The 21,257-nt window shown below is 37.0% G+C and overlaps 1 protein-coding gene across 1 annotated transcript in view; it reads right to left on the bottom strand.

The window, feature by feature from the left end:
- The window catches only part of LOC117336712 (basement membrane-specific heparan sulfate proteoglycan core protein-like), a 131,795-nt gene that overhangs the window by 82,044 nt on the left and 28,494 nt on the right, over window positions 1-21,257 (bottom strand). The window contains exons 3-4 of the mRNA XM_033897324.1: window positions 17,016-17,315; window positions 16,152-16,448 (exon numbers count right to left, since the gene is read on the bottom strand). Coding sequence (XP_033753215.1) covers window positions 16,152-16,448; window positions 17,016-17,315 — 597 coding nt within the window. The remainder of the gene's footprint in view (window positions 1-16,151; window positions 16,449-17,015; window positions 17,316-21,257) is intronic.

The raw sequence follows: 21,257 nt of genomic DNA, 5'->3' as shown, positions 1-21,257 counted from the left end.
GAAATATGGATGGAAGAACTGACAGACAAACAATTACACAAGCTTCTCCATAATATTTTGTGAAGGGATTCACCGTGTATGTTGAATTCAATTCTAATATTTCCTGTAAACCAGGGTAGCACTGTAATGACATGGGGACATTTGCTTACTTCCTGTCACTGACAGGGAGACCTGAGCACTCTGTCCTGTTCCAACTTGGTTGTTGGCAAAACAGACATATGTGCCCTGGTCTCCACTGTTGGTATTGAACACGACCAATGAAGGACTGTTGACAGATGCTCCTCCATAGTTGACATTGTCTATTGTCAGTGTAGTCGTCCCGCCATTGGTTGGAGTGAACTGCCAGAACACACTAGTATGTGTTGGATTGGCAGAGACGGAACACTGTAAGGTTACTGTTGTTCCCGTGGTTACAGACCTAACAGTCTGAGCAACGGTAACAGTTGGTAAACCTGTAAGAAAACAAGGCTAACACATTAACAAATAGCTCTCTAATCTTAGTGCCAAACATTCATGGAAGACTGTTACTACCACTTCTTATTTCTTCATTCTGTGGTAATAATTACAACCAATTTATATCATATTGGAAACAAGAGATCTCAGAGGCCTTCACTTCATAATCATAGCAACTAAACTTTCCAAAAATGTTACCATGTACCAGGCATACCTAAAAATAAGAACAATAATAAGAAAACACAGAGAAAAACATTATGTCCATCCACTTCGTATTGGGGGGACATCATTATTATTATGATAACAATTACGACCCAGCAGATCATATTAGAAACACTTAAAGAGATCTCAGAAGGATAATGGTAGTATTATAATGATAATTACAATAATTACTATGATAACATTTACAGCCCAGTAAATCGTAGAAACAAAGAGATCTCAGAGGGATATTGGTATTACTATGATAACAATTACAGCCCAGTAAATCATATAGGAAACAAGAAATCCGGTCATCTGATAATGGTGAGCTATCAATCATCATGGCTGCTAATTTCTTAACTACTGCAATAAACCTAAAATCATCAAAAAAGAATCATTTGATTCAAAAACTGAAAATTAGAAATGGAAATCTTCATGTACAGAGTGTAATTGAGATTTGTTTTCTTTTTGTTTAGAAAAAAAATCCTCTCTACCTCGAACTGGTAATAACAGCCTTCCATTTTCACCACAACTATATATACTGGTGTCTTTATCTCAATCATGTGAACAGTACCTTATGCAGAAATGTTAAACAAGGACACCAACATCACTATTCCTTACCGTGAGGTTGTGACAGGTGGGTTTAAATCTGAGAGGAGGATTCTTATTACATTGGTGGTTTTAATTCATTTAATAAAATCATCCTTAACGATTCTTAAATTATTTTCATTGGTATTAAAGTAACAGAATAACATACAAAATGTGTAAACAGTCTCAGGTTTTACCATTTGTTTATCTACACAGAGAATGACAAAACCCATCATCACAGCAATAAGTACCGTTTCACATAACGTATCAAACAGGTTTCTGATCATCATCAGTGGAGGCTGGTTGGTACCGTTATACTCAGTGAACAACATAGAAAAAAAAAACCTTCTGGTTGAGACAGACAGGAATAAGGTAAGCCTTGTTTTTGTCGAATAACCATTCTCTCCATCAGTTTGTAATCCGCTATTTCTTTTTCAATCAAATATACAATAATGTTATATGCCAATCACAAATATAATTGTTTTCTCAGACACTATGAATCTAGAAATGAGAAATAGGTGGGACAAAAAGCAATGCACAAAGTTGTTATTTATTCATCAAGCCAGCAATTTGTCTTTATTATTAAATAATCTCCAATGATATTCATTGTAATTTACGGTTGTTCATGCTGACCGTGACTAATCCCAATCAATGATAACTTCGAGGTTTTTTTCAAGAGTCAATGAATAACGGGTTTAGCCAAGGAATAGTTGCCAGATGAACCAGGATTGATAGTATTGCAACAGCAATACAAAGTCCCCTGCCTGACCCAGGAGTGCAACTATTTATTTCCCATTTTTTAAACTACGTGTTATACTGATCACGTATACCAAGTTTCGTTAAAATCAGAGTAGTACTTTAGGATTGTCCGGACACGCCTCAACCAATGAGAAGCCAGCGGCCATTTTGAAAAACGTTTTTTTTTTTCGAAAAGAAAAATTGGGACGCACAACTACATGTTATACTGATAATGTATACCAAATTTCGTTAAAATCAGAGTAGTACTTTAGGAGGAGTTGTCCGGACAAGCCTCAACCAGTGAGAAGCCGGCATCCATTTTGAAAAATGAATTTTTGAAGAAAAAAAATGTGGGATGCACAACTACATGTTATACTGATCATGTATACTAAGTTTCGTTAAAATCGGAGTAGTACTTGAGGAGGAGTTGTCCGGACACGCCTCAACCAATGAGAAGCCGGTAGCCATTTGGAAAATTGGTTTTTGGAAACAAAATGTGGGATGCACAACTACATGTTATACTGATCACGTATACCAAGTTTCATTAAAATCGGAGTAGTACTTTAGAAGGAGTTGTCCGGACAACTATTGCGTGACAGACAGACAGACGGACAGACGGACAGACGGACAGACAGACAGACGGACGGACGGAGGGTAAACCCTATAGTCCCCCCGTTTTTCAACATGAGTTAAGTTTTATCGGTCCCCGACAAATTAATTACTTAATTGTTATCTTCAAGTTATAATTCCAATTGATTTGAAATTGAGGTAGGAAACACAAAACCCTTCCTTATAATCTATGAATATCATTCATTATTGCTGTCCCAATTTAAGCCAATTCGACTCGAGTTTAGTTTAGGGTTTCCCTATGGGGGGAAGGCAGACTCAAAATTTACACATTATTTTTTTCAAAAGTTCATCTCAAAGTTATAATTCTATTTGATTTTGAATAAACTCCAATAGAAATGCATGAACAGAACCCAAAAGTATAATTTGTCTGCGTACCTACAGTAATTTAATCAACCCTATCCCAAGGGGCAAATGTGAATACTGACAAGACTGACAAGCAATCAACACGAAAAAATTGCCGACATGTAACAGCTATGTTACCGTTATGGTCACTATCAAGAAAACATTGATCTATTGTCAATCATGAATAATACGAAGTCTTACTATTACAAAGCTTTTCTGTCAGTACCTTGAACTTAACATCAAAGTTTGACTGTAATTCATGATTCGACTTTTTAACATGGTAGGGTCTACAAAATTTCAGAATAGTTGCTTTTGGGATCTGATATTTTGGTGGAAACACAAAAAGAACACAGGATGAACAGCAAATGGCAATCAATGGAACAAGAAAGAGAGAGAGAGAGTAGCAATTTAACATCTGAAACATGGAGTTATCTCAGTGAAGTGCCTAAAAAAAGATTTTTTTTAAATTGCACTCTTTCCTCTATTGGGCTGCTCCTGTCACACCCTTCTTTTAAACAAAATTGGTCATCTATTTGAAGGTCTTTAACAATTTGCCTTGTTACCAATATTAGGCCCAACTGCTTAGGGAACCGCTGTTTATACATAATTAGTTCCCCTTCACGCATTACAGTGGTTACAATCAAATATTATACAACTCCTTTTATTCCTCCAGAAGAAGGAGGATCTACATTCAAATAGAATAGGATGGCATCGGCATCCACTCAAGGCTGTTAATTTAATTGCATGCCAAATTTGCTGGTGACAAAAAGCGATTTTTTTTGGAAAGTTGATGGATATGCCAAGATGTCCTATAATGCCATAAGCTGACCATGTATTGAGCCAACTTTGATTTTTGACAATTAAAGTTACATTATATATGACGGTTTGTTCAACAAAAACAGGTGTATAAAGTGATAATCCTCTCAGAGAATTATATATACCATTTAAGATCAATTATTATCCATTGATTCATTTTGTCTAAATCATGCTGTGATGCTGTGCCCGTGGACATCCAGACACACAAACAGATATATGGTGGAAGTACTGACAGAAAAACAATTACAGAATCTTCTCCATAATACTTTGTAAAGGTATTCAATTAATTTTAACATTGACCAATATGCAACACGAGATGGTAAGAATTGGCGAACACAATATTACTCAAGAAAAGGCTAATATCACAACAAGGGATAATATCAGTTGTGAGTACTGTAGGGACAATCAGATATAATTAAGTTGGTTGAGTTAGGATAGCAAACACATATTTATTGTAGCAGATTAGCATCAAATCTGTAAAAGCGTATTCAATTTTGACCCATGAAATTGAAATTTGACAAAAGTTCAGAAAAGTTGGTTCTGGGATCAGATATTTTTGATGGACACACAAAAGACAACAGCTTCATAGCAACACTTAGTAGGCCTGTATTGCTTACCTAGATACTGCAATGATTATAGCAATACGGTTTTCAACAAAAGAACAAGGATTTCAAAGGAACATTCCCATTATTGAGAGCCACAGGATCCAGGGGAGACAAATCAAGCTTTTATACAAACTTGGTTTCCATTCACCTAAAGATCTCTTAGACAAAATTGGACCAAATTATTTCATTCCTACAGAAGGATTTTTAAGAATTTGCTTTGTTTGATGCATTGGACCCACCCCTCAGTCCCCCGGAGGGTCAGACGCATCATCCATACAAAATATTTTGCTATGTTTACTGGGCTCGACTTCTTGCCCATCAAGGGCCAGACACACAGCTTATACAGCTCTGGATCACATTTGCCCAATAAAGCTCCAGACTAAATTTCATCAGAACCAACTTTGTCATTAAGTACTATATATATATATATAATAGCAATTTAACATCTGAAACATGGAGTTATCTCACTGAAGTGCTTAAAACAAGAGGTCCATGGGGCCTGTATCGCTCACCTGGTTGGATTAGGCCAAGTGTCAAAATAATGTTCATATTCAATTTGTTTAATTTGTTAATCTCTAACAATGCTATATATGGTTAAAGTGTGGGAATCCGAACTACTTTAACGATTAATGAAGTCCAGACTCTTTAAGGTCTGAGAGACCTCAAGAATTGCTCTTAGAACATGCATTAATCACTTTATGACTAGTAGCGATTTAAATGAATTACCTCTATTTCCCCTATTGGGCCCCGCCCTTTTGGCCCCTCTGGGGTCAGAGTCACCATTTATGCAAAATCTGTTCCCCTTCCCCCAGGGATGTTTCTAACCAAATTGGGTTCAAATCCATTCATAACTTAATAACTAGTAGCGATTTAAAGGAATCACCTCTATTTCCCCTATTGGGCCCCACCCTTTTGGCCCCTCGGGGGTCAGAGTCACCATTTATGCAAAATCTGTTCCCCTTCCGCCAAAGACGATTCTGACCAAATTGGGTTCAAATCCGTATATAACTTTATGACTAGTAGCGATTCAAAAAAATTACCTCTATTTCATCTATTTGGCCCCGCCCCTTTGGCCCCTCGGGGGTCAGAGTCACCATTTATGCAAAATCTGTTTCCCTTCCACCAAAGATGATTCTGACCAAATTGGGTTTAAATCCATTCGTAACTTTATGACTAGTAGCGATTTAAAGGAATAACCTCTATTTCCCCTATTGGGCCCCGCCCTTTTGGCCCCTCGGGGGTCAGAGTCACCATTTATGCAAAATCTGTTCCCCTTCCACCAAGGATGTTTCTGACCAAATTGGGTTCAAATCCATTCATAACTTAATAACTAGTAGCGATTTAAAGGAATCACCTCTATTTCCCCTATTGGGTCCCGCCCTTTTGGCCCCTCGGGGGTCAGAGTCACCATTTATGCAAAATCTGTTTCCCTTCCCCTAAGGATCTTTCTGACTAAATTGGGAGCTTGAGTTATTACACGGAAACCTCTGAGCAGACGCATCTGGCACAACTGCACCGACGTTTCAACATTGATAAAACAAACTAGCCTGAATGTCAATAAATGTCAGTTTAGCTAGTCTTTGTCTTTATACATTAGGGGACAAGGTGGTCTAGTGGTAGGATGCAGGGATATATGTTTAAAGGGTCATTAGTTCAAGTCGGCATGGACGCTGTGTTGTATCCTTGAACAAGATACTTTACTCTGTTATGTTCCAGTTCACTCAGCTCTAAGTGAGTATATAATAGGGTAGTGCAGAAATGTTGTGTGTAAGCGCTTACATGGCAGCTCCAGCTGAATATTCCCTAGGGAGTCGAGGAAGACATTGGCTGGCTGCTAATTGCAGAGTAACCTTAGATAATAATGTTTAAACCACTGTGAGACAATTATGTTGACGTGATATAGCGGTTTATAAAAGTAGAAATTATTATTATTATGGAAAACTGATAGCACTTACTTCCTGTTACTGTTAATTGGGTTGTGGCACTTCCTGTTCCAGCAGAATTCGAACCAAAGCAGGTGTATGTTCCTGTATCAGAGGGAGATGCCGTGATGATAGTCAAGGAGGGGGTGCTTGTGCTGCCTCCGGAGTAGTTGACATTGTCGACGGTGATTGTGGAGGTGACACCATTGATAAGACGTTGCCAGAAGACATTTGTAATTGTCGTGGTAGAAGACACAGTACACTGGAGGGTGAAGGTTGTTCCTGTGGTGGACGAGTAGGAGGATGATCCAACCGTTACTGTAGGGGCAGCTGTACATTTAGGAGAACACAACATATCAAATAATCAAACACACAATTTGAGCATAAACATGACGCATTTGCCGATGGTTATATGTATTTGCTGAAAAGGCGAATATAATATTCAGCAAAACTTAGATAGAAATGTAAGTCTTACTTGACACACTTCATCAGTAATTTATTTTACACCCTTTCATAAATAATCCCAGAGTTCACCGGTTTATCTCCGACCATGTGCATTGGTTTATAAACATACCTTGACCACCGATTTAATATGCAATTATTTGAAGTAGTGGGAGAAATGGATATAGCATTTAGTCACTAAAACATATACAATATTGTGATATATACGTCTATGATTATGTTGAATAAATAGTTTGTTCTCCATTTTTCTGAATAAATCCTTTAATTGATGAAATATTCATCAGCTTTTTGGGTAGTTCTTTTCATATCACTAAACTTTTGACGTATGTGTTTTAATTTTCACAAATAAATTATCAAAATGATGAAATATTTCCCTATTGTGTCCTAATTATTTCAAGACCTGATCCATCAATTAGGTAATTATATAAGACAGCTTCATGGATGAGCGCTCCAGGCCAGGGCTAGCCACTGAGCTTGGTGGTCAGGGATTACTGCTGTCCAGGTAAGGTAGTATACAGCTAGCAGTGCTGTGGTGTTACTGTGCCATAAAACAGCCCGAGGCAAATCTGTCAAAATTAGTCCTTGTCCCAAGAAAACTAGTCGTTTTCTCCAATTTTAGACACTGTCCAATATTTCTAGTACCGACAAGGAAAAATAGTCAAAATTGAAGAATAATAGGACACATCACCTAGTTTTAGACAGTAACGAGAGAATTAGATAATATACATCTTTTTTTAGACATCGAGGGAAATAATAGACACTGAAAACAATATTAGTGCCTATCACAGACGTATTAGGTACATTTCACAAAATTCGGCTTGAAGGCAAAAAACTAGTGTGTGAATTTCATAATTAGATATGTTTCTGAAAAAATAGTCTGTGCTGTGCTAAATGAGTGCTTATTTGGTAAAATTGGTGAAAAATTCTAAATTAGGAGAAAATATGAAAAAACTAGGACATTCGTGTCTCCCAGTGTTAGATAGAAATGTAAGTCTTACTTGACACACTTTGATGGCGTCAACCGAGACGGTCGATGAAACGGACGCTCCGCAATTTTGTGAATTTTGAGGTGTTTCCAGAAGTACGCCGTTGTATAGAGACGGTACTGTGTGAAGATGAAATATCACTTATTGCAGGTATCTTGTCGATTTGACATATAATTGTCGCATTTTCGAACATTTTGAGATTGATTTGTGCATCATTACTATATATATACAGTTGTATGCTATAGATATCGACACAGGTGAGCGATACTCACCCCGAGGGTCGCGGTATAGCCGAGCGACCGTCACGCTTTACCATCATTTCATAATGAGTTTTTCCACCATTAGCGATACTCGCGACGGTGATATTCAACAGTATGAACCCCATGAACAATCGTATACACCACAGTATACCGAACTTGTGTCCGTAAATTCCCTCGATCTAACAGAATGGGAAAATGGTCAGATTCCATTGACGTTTTACGATATGAACGAAACAATGAGTGACAGTTTACGGGATGTAAGTCTCGTGTCACAAAGTGAAGAGTGTAATGAAACCACGTCACAAACGATTGAAACGTCATCTTACCTCACTGAAATAGAAAAAATGAAAGATACTCCTAAAGACGTCATGATAGACCATATACGTAATATCACACGCGATAGTGTGCCTGATCTTGAGGCTCTACGTTATAAACTGTTTACAATTGCAGTTATTAGAGACGATTTCCCTAAGAAAGATGGTTACCTAAGGAAACGTCGAGTAGCCCGTAATACCGGGGCAGCACCCGCATGTAAAAAGCTTGCGAAAGATTGTTTTGTTCTGACCCGCGCGTGCGAGGGTGAATACACAGAAGACCTGTGTGAAGTGGTGCCGTCCAAAAGCAGAAAAGCGCTTAGCACTGTCAGCAACAAAGCACAGAATACGGAACAATCCGATGTTGGTGGTATTGTATCTTTAAAAGAAACTGTTATCATCCTACAAAGAGAAATTCACGAAATGAAGTGTGAGTACAATAAAGTCGTGAACAACTTCGAACAGAAAATTGACAAAGTTATATAAAGAAAAGGACACAGCACAGAAAAGAAGGGAAAAAACACAAACAGAAACGCGACAACAGCTAAAACAAGTAACAGACAATAAGCATGAAAACAAAGCCCTACTTGAAACTGTGAACGAGCTCCAAAGAGAACAAACCGCAAACAAGGCGGAAATTGAGGCTCTGAAACTAGAAAATAAAAAAATCAGAAACGAACTTAATGAAATCAATGTAATTTACCAAGATTCATGTAAGAAAATTGAAGATGTCGAGAAGCAGGTAGTCACCATGAAAAAGGACATGAAACAGATTGTTGAATCCGCTTCAGTCTTCAAAAATATGGCGAGTCGGTACGACAATGACCAGTTAAACGGCGTCGTAAGTACTAAAAAGTCGCTCAAACTATTATCGGAACGCGTTGGTAACTACATCAAATGCTACGATTCCGACATGACCAAAACTCAAGATTCAATACAAACATGTGCATCTTCTGTAGAAGGGATAAAAAAACAACTAGACAAGTTGAGGAAAAAAGTTGATAAGAGCGAGTCTCAAGGTTCATGTAAATCAAAGTCTACTATTGATGATCGCGCAAAGCATACTGTAGAAACATACAACAGATTCAGTGTGCTAGACGCAGACACAGTTCCTCAGTCGAGAGGTATACAACGACATGACCCCGAAACACAAACGAACGCACCCCTCAGCCACAGGTGCGTGGATATACCAGAGACTCACACGAATGCGCCTATCCATTCGAACTCCGCAACAAGGTCAGGCGCGAGTCCACCCAGTAGTACAGGAGTAGAAAACAACGACAGTAAGGTTTGTGGAGAGAAAGCCAGAGAAAGGGAAAGTCGATCGTACTCCACGGTTGCATCAAGTGCTATCCCTGTACATTTTCCCACTTCGGCTTGTCGAAGTAACACATCCGCTCCCCGTTGTGAAAAATCTGATTTTGTAAAAGAACAGTCAAGCTTGGCAAACCGATTTGTTGGATACAAGGCTGTGTCGAGACAAAAAATAAGCCGGTTCTATATACATGGTATTAACAAGAGAATAGCGTCAGAATCAGCGATGAGGGATTTTCTTCATAAATCAGGTGTGCGCGTGACGCATATAAAGTATTTTCAGAACAGTTGGAAATCCACAGCCTCCGCCCAACTAAATATACAATCAGAGGACGTCGGAATCATATCGGCTGGTGGCTTCTGGCCTAGTGGAATCGGTATGAGAGAATGGGTTCCGAGACAAGTCTTTTACAACCAAATCAATGATGGTTGACTCAATTAACATGATGTGTTGGAACATAGAGGGCGTTATGGCCGGCTCTCCATATTTACTGGAATGTTTAGAAAAATATCATATAGATATTTGTGGTCTTTCAGAACACTGGGTGAGAGAATATAATTTATCTTTCTTCGACATGTTTAAACAGTATGGTTATACAGCTATAGTTAAACCGGTTCATGAAATTGACCCTTTCCGGTATAAATGTAACGTTAGAGGTGGTGTGGTAATTCTTTGTAAATCTAACAATTTTATTTTTTCGGAAATAGAGGTTGAAAGTTCAAGGATAGTTGGTGTGGAGATTCAAACTCCCAATAAGGAATATTTGTACTGTTTCGCAGTTTATATGCCAGCCTCATCAAGACCAATTGATGTTTTTATTGAGCATGTTGAAATTCTAGAGTCACTAGTTACAGTTTACTCAAAAAAGGGTAGGGTTTTTATAATTGGTGATCTGAATGTTAAAATCAGAGGGCACAGAAGTAATTTTGAAAAAAATGAAAGGTCAAGTGTATTCCAATCTTTTTTAGATAGAACTAATTTGTATTCTGCTAACGTTTAGTTAAATTGTAAAGGACCAGTGTACACCTTTTATCCTCAAACAGGACACTGTACTACCATTGATCATATCTTAATTCAGTCAAACGTTTTTGACTTAATTAATTACTGTGAAGTACTAGACGATGATCTTCATAATTTATCGGAACATCACCCTGTCATATGTTCCATATCCATACCAGTTTCTGCCCCTCATTCTGCGGGATCTGCATATGTAAGATGTAATTGGAAAAAGGCAAAAACAATCAATGTCTTGAAATGTTATACAATATGTCTAGATGATAATTTAAGTTCAGTGATTATACCTGAAGGTATTATATCGAATAAAGACATTGACGGATATTATTCTAACATAGTATTGTCAGTCAAGAAAGCTGCTGACTTAACATTACCTAAAAGTGAATACAAAAGTTATCTTAAACCGTATTGGAACGACGAAGTATCACAGATGCATAAGGTAATGACTAATAAAAGGAAACGTTGGATCTTAGAAGGTAGGCCAAGATCCGGAAGCGTCAGTTTTTTGGAGTATAAACAAAACAAAGCTATTTTTCGCAGAAATTTACGTACTGCCTTTCATACTTATATGTCAAATCAGTTTTCTGAAATTGATAAGTGTGGTGAGATAGACCAAACATTGTTTTGGCAATTGTATAAACGTAAAGTTAATAAACGACCCCAATCACAAACTGAATTAAGGTACAATGGTAAAACCTTACGTGAGCCTGCTGACATTGTAGAGGCATGGGCGTTACATTTTGGTACGATATTTCAAGATAAATCGGATGAATGTTTTGAAACAGGCTTTGAAAATGATATTAACACGCATATTGACAATATTGAGTCCAATGTTAAGTTTGAACAGGATAATTTCCTGAATGACGTCATTACGCCAGTAAAGATATCGACGTCATGCAAGAAACTCAGCACAAATAAAGCTGGAGGGCATGATGGTTTAGTTTATGAGCATTTTAAGTACGGAAGTAATAAACTATTCGAACATATGGCTGCGTTGTTCAATATGATAATAAAAAATGAATACATCCCAAAACAGTGGAAAAAGGGATTAATTGTTACGTTGCACAAAGGTCAAGGGAAAGTAAAAGATGATCCCAATAATTATAGAGGCATCACCCTACTGCCAGTCATGTTTAAGTTATTTGAAATGTCTATATCAAATAGAATCAGCCCAGTCGTATGTTCTGATACGTTTCCCAATAAGCAGCAGTCTGCATACCAAAGTAATCTGTCTAGCCTATGTACATCTTTTAACCTACAAGAATGTATTAATTATAATTTAGAAAATGGATCAAATGTATATGTTGCATTTTTAGACAGCAACAAGGCGTTCGACACAGTGTGGCACGCAGGTCTTCTTTTTAAAATACATGAAATTGGACTGAGAGGCAAGATATGGGTTATTCTTAAAGAAATGTATACACGTGTAGAAAGTTCAATCTTATTTAATGGCTTAACATCACCTTTGGTCAAAATGGAGAGAGGGATTTTGCAAAGGGGATCTTTGTCTGCCAAACTGTACCTAATTTTCATAAACGAATTATTGAATGAAATGGAAAATTGTGGAAACGGCGCAGTTATTGCAGATTTAAAAGTTAACATCCCAACTCAGGCAGATGACATTTGTCTTGTTAGTACAAATTTTCAAAGCCTACAAAAAATGGTTAATATATGTGAAACCTATAGTAAGAAGTGGAGATTCACTTTCTCATCTACGAAAAGTAAAATTGTATTGTTTTCTGAAAAACGCATATCCCATAATATACAAAATGTCTACCTATACAAATTTGTACTGCCTGTAGTTGAAGAAATTAAACATGTCGGAATATTGTTAAACGGCAGAAGAAATTCAGTTGAAAGAACTACTAGAGCATGTTGTAAATTAAAAACTGGTGTTATGTCTCTTCTAAAATCTGGTGCTCATCCCAACGCACTTAACCCTCTCACTGTTGCTAAAATAGTCAAAATTAAAGTGTATCCTTCTGCACTTTTCGGATGTGAACTATGGTTACTCTCCAAAACTGAAGTATTATTATTAGAAAAGGCACAAAATTTTATTGTGAAAAGTATTCAAAGGTTTGAAAAGAGAACTAGGACAGACATGTGTGTATCATTGCTTGGCTGGACTAGTATTGAATCTTATATTAATATCAAGAAATTATTATTTCTGGGACGAATCTATAATATCGATAATAGTATGCTAGTACACAAGATATTTATTACTAGATTTTTTATGTTCATTGTAAACAACGAAAAACAACAGGGATTTATACCCGACATTATTTCTATTTTAAGAAAATATTCATTGTATGAGACTTTTGTTGACTATATAAAGCTAGGGTATTTTCCGGGGAAACTACAATGGAAAAAAAGTGTCAATGAAAATGTATATAGAGTAGAGGAAACTGCATGGTTAGAACGTATGCATAACCACAATGACTTTTTCAGATTTAAATTTATTCATTCTAAGATTAAACCACATTATTTATGGGAATTGGCTATTAAATATCCTCAGTATTATAAATATATACACTGTATCATAAAATTATGTACAACATCTCGTATGTTAGACCATATGGCTTTATGCCACTACTGTGGTATTTTATACAACGATACTTTAATGCATATAATTCTACATTGTGAAAAGAATACTGCTATTCGTGATAAATTATGGTGTTTTTTTATTTAATATGTTGGGTATTGATTTTATTGCGTACCTTCACAATTTATCAGATTTTGAACTAGTTAATGCTTTCTTAGGAAGCAAGTTAGACTATGACATGTCTAACGAAGACAACGAATATGTAAGATTAGCAAATGTAAATTTTCTGAATGAAATGCTTAAAAATATAACCCAATTTGCTAACAATTGATGTTTCAATATAATTACTTGTGTGTGAAATAACTTTGTATATGTATATTCAGACTATTCTTGTTTATATGTTGATTGTATGATGTAATTATTCTATTTGTGAATCTTCATTTGTGGAGGAAATAAAGAGAATAATAATGACGGTTTGTTCAACAAAAACAGGTGTATAAAGTGATAATCCTCTCAGAGAATTATATATACCATTTAAGATCAATTATTATCCATTGATTCATTTTGTCTAAATCATGCTGTGATGCTGTGCCCGTGGACATCCAGACACACAAACAGATATATGGTGGAAGTACTGACAGAAAAACAATTACAGAATCTTCTCCATAATACTTTGTAAAGGTATTCAATTAATTTCAACATTGACCAATATGCAACACGAGATGGTAAGAATTGGCGAACACAATATTACTCAAGAAAAGGCTAATATCACAACAAGGGATAATATCAGTTGTGAGTACTGTAGGGACAATCAGATATAATTAAGTTGGTTGAGTTAGGATAGCAAACACATATTTATTGTAGCAGATTAGCATCAAATCTGTAAAAGCGTATTCAATTTTGACCCATGAAATTGAAATTTGACAAAAGTTCAGAAAAGTTGGTTCTGGGATCAGATATTTTTGATGGACACACAAAAGACAACAGCTTCATAGCAACACTTAGTAGGCCTGTATTGCTTACCTAGATACTGCAATGATTATAGCAATACGGTTTTCAACAAAAGAACAAGGATTTCAAAGGAACATTCCCATTATTGAGACCCACAGGATCCAGGGGAGACAAATCAAGCTTTTATACAAACTTGGTTTCCATTCACCTAAAGATCTCTTAGACAAAATTGGACCAAATTATTTCATTCCTACAGAAGGATTTTTAAGAATTTGCTTTGTTTGATGCATTGGACCCACCCCTCAGTCCCCCGGAGGGTCAGACGCATCATCCATACAAAATATTTTGCTATGTTTACTGGGCTCGACTTCTTGCCCATCAAGGGCCAGACACACAGCTTATACAGCTCTGGATCACATTTGCCCAATAAAGCTCCAGACTAAATTTCATCAGAACCAACTTTGTCATTAAGTACTATATATATATATATAATAGCAATTTAACATCTGAAACATGGAGTTATCTCACTGAAGTGCTTAAAACAAGAGGTCCATGGGGCCTGTATCGCTCACCTGGTTGGATTAGGCCAAGTGTCAAAATAATGTTCATATTCAATTTGTTTAATTTGTTAATCTCTAACAATGCTATATATGGTTAAAGTGTGGGAATCCGAACTGCTTTAAAGATTAATGAAGTCCAGACTCTTTAAGGTCTGAGATACCTCAAGAATTGCTCTTAGAACATGCATTAATCACTTTATGACTAGTAGCGATTTAAATGAATTACCTCTATTTCCCCTATTGGGCCCCGCCCTTTTGGCCCCTCGGGGGTCAGAGTCACCATTTATGCAAAATCTGTTCCCCTTCCCCCAGGGATGTTTCTAACCAAATTGGGTTCAAATCCATTCATAACTTAATAACTAGTAGCGATTTAAAGGAATCACCTCTATTTCCCCTATTGGGCCCCACCCTTTTGGCCCCTCGGGGGTCAGAGTCACCATTTATGCAAAATCTGTTCCCCTTCCGCCAAAGACGATTCTGACCAAATTGGGTTCAAATCCGTATATAACTTTATGACTAGTAGCGATTCAAAAAAATTACCTCTATTTCATCTATTTGGCCCCGCCCCTTTGGCCCCTCGGGGGTCAGAGTCACCATTTATGCAAAATCTGTTTCCCTTCCACCAAAGATGATTCTGACCAAATTGGGTTTAAATCCATTCGTAACTTTATGACTAGTAGCGATTTAAAGGAATAACCTCTATTTCCCCTATTGGGCCCCGCCCTTTTGGCCCCTCGGGGGTCAGAGTCACCATTTATGCAAAATCTGTTCCCCTTCCACCAAGGATGTTTCTGACCAAATTGGGTTCAAATCCATTCATAACTTAATAACTAGTAGCGATTTAAAGGAATCACCTCTATTTCCCCTATTGGGCCCCGCCCTTTTGGCCCCTCGGGGGTCAGAGTCACCATTTATGCAAAATCTGTTTCCCTTCCCCTAAGGATCTTTCTGACTAAATTGGGAGCTTGAGTTATTACACGGAAACTTCTGAGCAGACGCATCTGGCACAACTGCACCGACGTTTCAACATTGATAAAACAAACTAGCCTGAATGTCAATAAATGTCAGTTTAGCTAGTCTTTGTCTTTATACATTAGGAGACAAGGTGGTCTAGTGGTAGGATGCAGGGATATATTTTTAAAGGGTCATTAGTTCAAGTCGGCATGAACGCTGTGTTGTATCCTTGAACAAGATACTTTACTCTGTTATGTTCCAGTTCACACAGCTCTAAGTGAGTATATAATAGGGTAGTGCAGAAATGTTGTGTGTAAGCGCTAACATGGCAGCTCCAGCTGAATGCTCCCCAGGGAGTCGAGGAAGACATTGGCTGGCTGCTAATTGCAGAGTAACCTTAGATAATAATGTTTAAACCACTGTGAGACAATTATGTTGACGTGATATAGCGGTTTATAAAAGTAGAAATTATTATTATTATGGAAAACTGATAGCACTTACTTCCTGTTACTGTTAATTGGGTTGTAGCACTTCCTGTTCCAGCAGAATTCGAACCAAAGCAGGTGTATGTTCCTGTATCAGAGGGAGATGCCGTGATGATAGTCAAGGAGGGGGTGCTTGTGCTGCCTCCGGAGTAGTTGACATTGTCGACGGTGATTGTGGAGGTGACACCATTGATAAGACGTTGCCAGAAGACATTTGTAATTGTCGTGGTAGAAGACACAGTACACTGGAGGGTGAAGGTTGTTCCTGTGGTGGACGAGTAGGAGGATGATCCAACCGTTACTGTAGGGGCAGCTGTAAATTTAGGAGAACACAATATATCAAATAATCAAACACACAATTTGAGCATAAACATGACGCATTTGCCGATGGTTATATGTATTTGCTTAAAAGGCGAATATAATATTCAGCAAAACTTAGATAGAAATGTAAGTCTTACTTGACACACTTCATCAGTTATTTATTTTACACCCTTCATAAATAATCCCAGAGTTCACCGGTTTATCTCCGACCATGTGCATTGGTTTATAAACATACCTTGACCACCGATTTAATATGCAATTATTTGAAGTAGTGGGAGAAAAATAATCAATCCCTACTTAGGGGAGTGCGACAACGAAATCCAACCCTCAGGGAAATCCATGAATGTCCTACCCTCAGTAAACCTAGGGTTTGAGGTTCACAAATTCCCAATCGGTTTGAGATTTCTTTGTCACACCCCCAAGGCAGGGGAAAATTGTAGACAACTAGCACCAATGTTTGTTCACACTCCTTCACAAAGTCTTTAAAATACAACAACCGCATGTTGCAACAGTGACCCTCTACCGCTACTTGTACATGTGTGTACTGCAGTGTACGTACTTCCAGTCACAGTCAAAGTGGTGGGAGCACTGTTCCCTGTTCCAGCACTATTGGTGGCGAAACAAGTGTAAGATCCGGAGTCTCCGGTATCGGCAGAGATTACTGTTAAGGATGGTACAGATGTGGATGACCCTGAGTAGTTAACATTGTCTATAGTCAGGGTAACAGTCGATCCGCCGATGGTTCGTCGCCAGAACACCGAGGTAACTGTTGTTGCTGAACTAACTGTACATGTCAGGGTTATACTAGTTCCTGTGTTCGTACTATAGGCAGACTGTGTGACTGTAACGCTTGGTACGACTGAAATCAAAGTAAAAGTACAGAGTCACATTAACCTGCTGTCATAGTCACTACAAACTATCCATAACATCTACAAAACATTAAAAACACTTTTTATAACTTATTTACAAACAAATAACAACACATAACAATAATTATACGTGTCCGTTAATTGATTTTAACGATGTTTACATGACTGTATATACTGGTTTAAAGAATATAAGAATGGTTGTGGGGTCCTCCTGTATTTAGGATATATCCTATCAGTCGACGTTTTTTTCTCTGACTGTTAAAATAAATTCTTTTATACAGTACTGGGAGGGTGATTTTGTACTCAAACCCTGCGATGTCGCCCGAGCGATCTCGCGGCGTCATCGCTCCCGCAGCGAGATCGCGGCGAGATCGCTCCCGCAGCAATGACGGGAGTGATGGGTATATATGATACGTGTACCGATTTTTTTACCGCTAGCAGTCGGGACGGTTGGTAGATTTTGTGACTTACATGCAAGTGTCCTATCCAAAATGTAAGACTCGAATTCGAAGTGATACGGTTCTCCGTGACGATCATGGGTATAACTAAATAACAAAAGTATCTTGATACCGGATAGTGAGTCTTCGAAAGTCCCTTAACGTCTCAATTGCTGCTGTTGATAAATGATGTAGTTTAAATGATCTGCAATTCAATACTTTTATATAGGCCTATGCATTTAGTCACTACTGATTTAGCTGACCTGTTTATAGATGGCGCTTTGTGCATGACCTCAGATGCCATGATCACGGAGAGTCCACATAAGGGGCTCGTTATTTAGTGAAATATATCGGACTTATTTTTACGTGATGTAGCAAAGTCCTCAATTGCATAATTTATTCATCACACATATCTGAAGTATCTAGCTAGTAACATGTCTGTTTGAGAAATTGACCCATATACGTTGCGACCCGTGACGGATGAGAAGACGATGAACATTGATAAGATCATTACTTGTCCACGCGGGGACATATTTATGTTTTTTGTTTCGTAATTGTTTGAAGAATACCAAATTTTATCCTCAATACTTTAGCTGATAATTATTTTGTCTGAGTTTTCGTAGCGGGTTTCATGCATAGACTGTACAATTAATTGAACATTTCGCAGTTTAAATACACTGCTTGAAGACGTTGTGTGTTTTCTTACTATTATTATTTATGTTGATATATATATATGCTACTTGCAGTTTACAGGGACGACTCCGGCGTGGCTAATAGCATAGACATGTATACACTTCGGTGCATTTATATTACAGGTAGATATAAAAATCCGTGTTCACATTTTCCAAACTATATATATAGTAGTTAATCAACTTCATTATTTCATTAACAGCCAAATTGTCACAGCAATTACCATTTAACCAACCAAGTACAAAATCATTATGCGAGATCTCTTTTTTTTTCGATTACATGCATGATTGGAATATATGTGTGTATTTCAAACAATATAGTTAAATGGAAATTGTCAAAAAATATTGTTTGAAATACATAGACTACAGAATGATGTGTATGTATTAGTCTGATGTGCTCTCTTTATTGTGAGAAAACAATACATTGGTGTATGTAATAAAAAAAATATATGAAAAACATTTTAACATATTGAAATTAATTATAAGCTTAACATGGGAATCTTTCCTGCCCCTTTTATTTTGGAAGCAAAACAAAATAACGTGCTAACAATACAGACGTCACCATTACAATCAAGACCTAACGTCCAAACATTGTGAACTATTTCGTCCTTTCTCTATCTATATACCAGTCTATTTTACGTCCAACGAAGCCTGATGCTAGATCATGCAATTTGAAATTTTCCATTGAAACTGGTAGGTAACAAAGGAGTTCCAGAAGAAAATATTTACCTTGTGTGAAGTGAATGTCGGAGATGAGTATATAATAGATATATTATATCATTATCTTGGTTTTGTTTTACCACAATCATTGAAAATTCGCTAGGAAATCATATATTCCAAATCATTACCGTTTAAATCCAAATGAAACCAAGCTGAATGATCTATTAAACGGTCATACTTTGAAGTTAGTTAAACGATATAGATTAATTCGCTATACACAGAACAATTACCGGCCGTGTAGTTACCGTTATAGAAATGTTTTCACCAACTGTTAACACTTGTCAATCACATATTTTTTTTATTACAATAGAGAGTATACCTGTTTCGCAATGACCCCATAGGACCCCTATGGGTTTTTTTACCTGAGGGTAGTATATGTAGTTATCCAGAGGGATTTCAGGCTATAGTTGGTCCATGTCTACTACCTGTATCTCACCTCTTACTGTAGGATTTGTTGTTTGTTTAAGACACCTGCCGTTTCCTTTATTTTCTGTATGCGATTTTCAGCCTTTTGTTTCATTTTCTTAAATCATTAACAAAATTAAGTGTTAGGTACGCAATGTTATTGTTGCTATACATTTATAATATTTACGTATTGATTGGATGGTTGTAACTTGCCTTGCCCTGCCATCCCATGAAGTAAAATATGTTTACAAAATGTCAATCTAATTAAAATCTTGATAGTCATAGTGAGAATGACCATCTAGATTTTAATTAGATTGACAAAATGTACATGTACGTATACGCTAATGCTGTTTTAATGGATCTAGATTTGAAAGTATTCTAAGATCAACTTATATCCGCAATGCTGTCTTCGGACTGAAAACTGGTTATGGTAATTTAAATGTAAACATTGGCTTCATATTCGTTAAGATTATTTATCAAATATGTGACAATCGCTTTATGAACGTACGACGAATTTTATGCAGAAAGTTTTGTTTATTAAAAGTACACACAATGAAGCAGGGACATGTACTAATTCAATAGTTCCTGCTTGAAATAAAAAAAAAATGAAATTACACATTTTAAATCGCAACAATTAGTGTTCGTGTATTATTTCAATAAGTAATAACAAATACACGGGATAACAGCTACCGTATTTATTTAAGTAAATGTAAACTTAATATTGTGAAATTATACCCTTATGTTTTGGGCGACATTCTCATAAATCCTAGCGTAAGACTTTTTTTACAGCCAATTAATTCGACAATAGATAGTTGAGATACTTGTATCGAATGGGGTCGACAGTTTACCTGATGACACACCCTAATCAGGCACAGCCTACTATAGCTCCGCCCACATACTCTCAGATTTGTTGCCACAGGTGTGATTGACATGTCAAGATGATTTTCACAAAGGACATCGTCGAAGTTTTAATCGTTTGCTGATGTCACTGCACGTTCATTAAATTAATGTAAAGGCTATAATCAGACATAGATTCGCGTGTTATCGTACATTGATTGATATGTTTAATCATAAGACAGTTACCTGTACAATAGCAAACTCGTAGAGACTCGGCAAAAATCAGACCCCGCAGATCGTCAGTACCGATCGCAGTGTAATTAGGGTGCATGTGATTATTTATTTATTTATTGCCATATTTCGTTCCATTAACGAATTAAAATCACAGACAAATTGTTGACTTGAACATTACAATAAGCAGACATCTGTCTCCGGCCGTATCTTCATCTGTGTACCATTGTCGTGGTCATTTATTTGCTACATAAAATACTGTGCTATCGAACATAAACATAATATGTCGTTACTAAAACCAGAGACATATATATGTCTCTGCTAAAACATATATATCATGTGGCATAAAACTTAGTTGTTGCTAGCCACATCGTCATTCACAATATGAAAGTTGTACGCATTCAGATATTTTCATTTATATTTATAACGTACCCTTATGTGAGCCTCGCAGAATTCACATACACAGCGCCATCTGTATCAAAGTCAGCAAAATTGTTTTCCCAGATAGTTAAACATTGTCAGCTCCAACATGGATTAAATGACAAGGAATTTACAGATAACATCGATGTGGTACAGTAACGACAAATTCTATGAACACGCACGTTCATAGCGT

The sequence above is a fragment of the Pecten maximus genome, chromosome 10 (genome assembly GCF_902652985.1).
Source record: "Pecten maximus chromosome 10, xPecMax1.1, whole genome shotgun sequence".
NCBI classification, from domain to species: Eukaryota; Metazoa; Mollusca; class Bivalvia; order Pectinida; family Pectinidae; genus Pecten; species Pecten maximus.
Note: the sequence above shows the minus strand (reverse complement) of the source record. Positions and strands in the feature narration are given on the sequence as shown.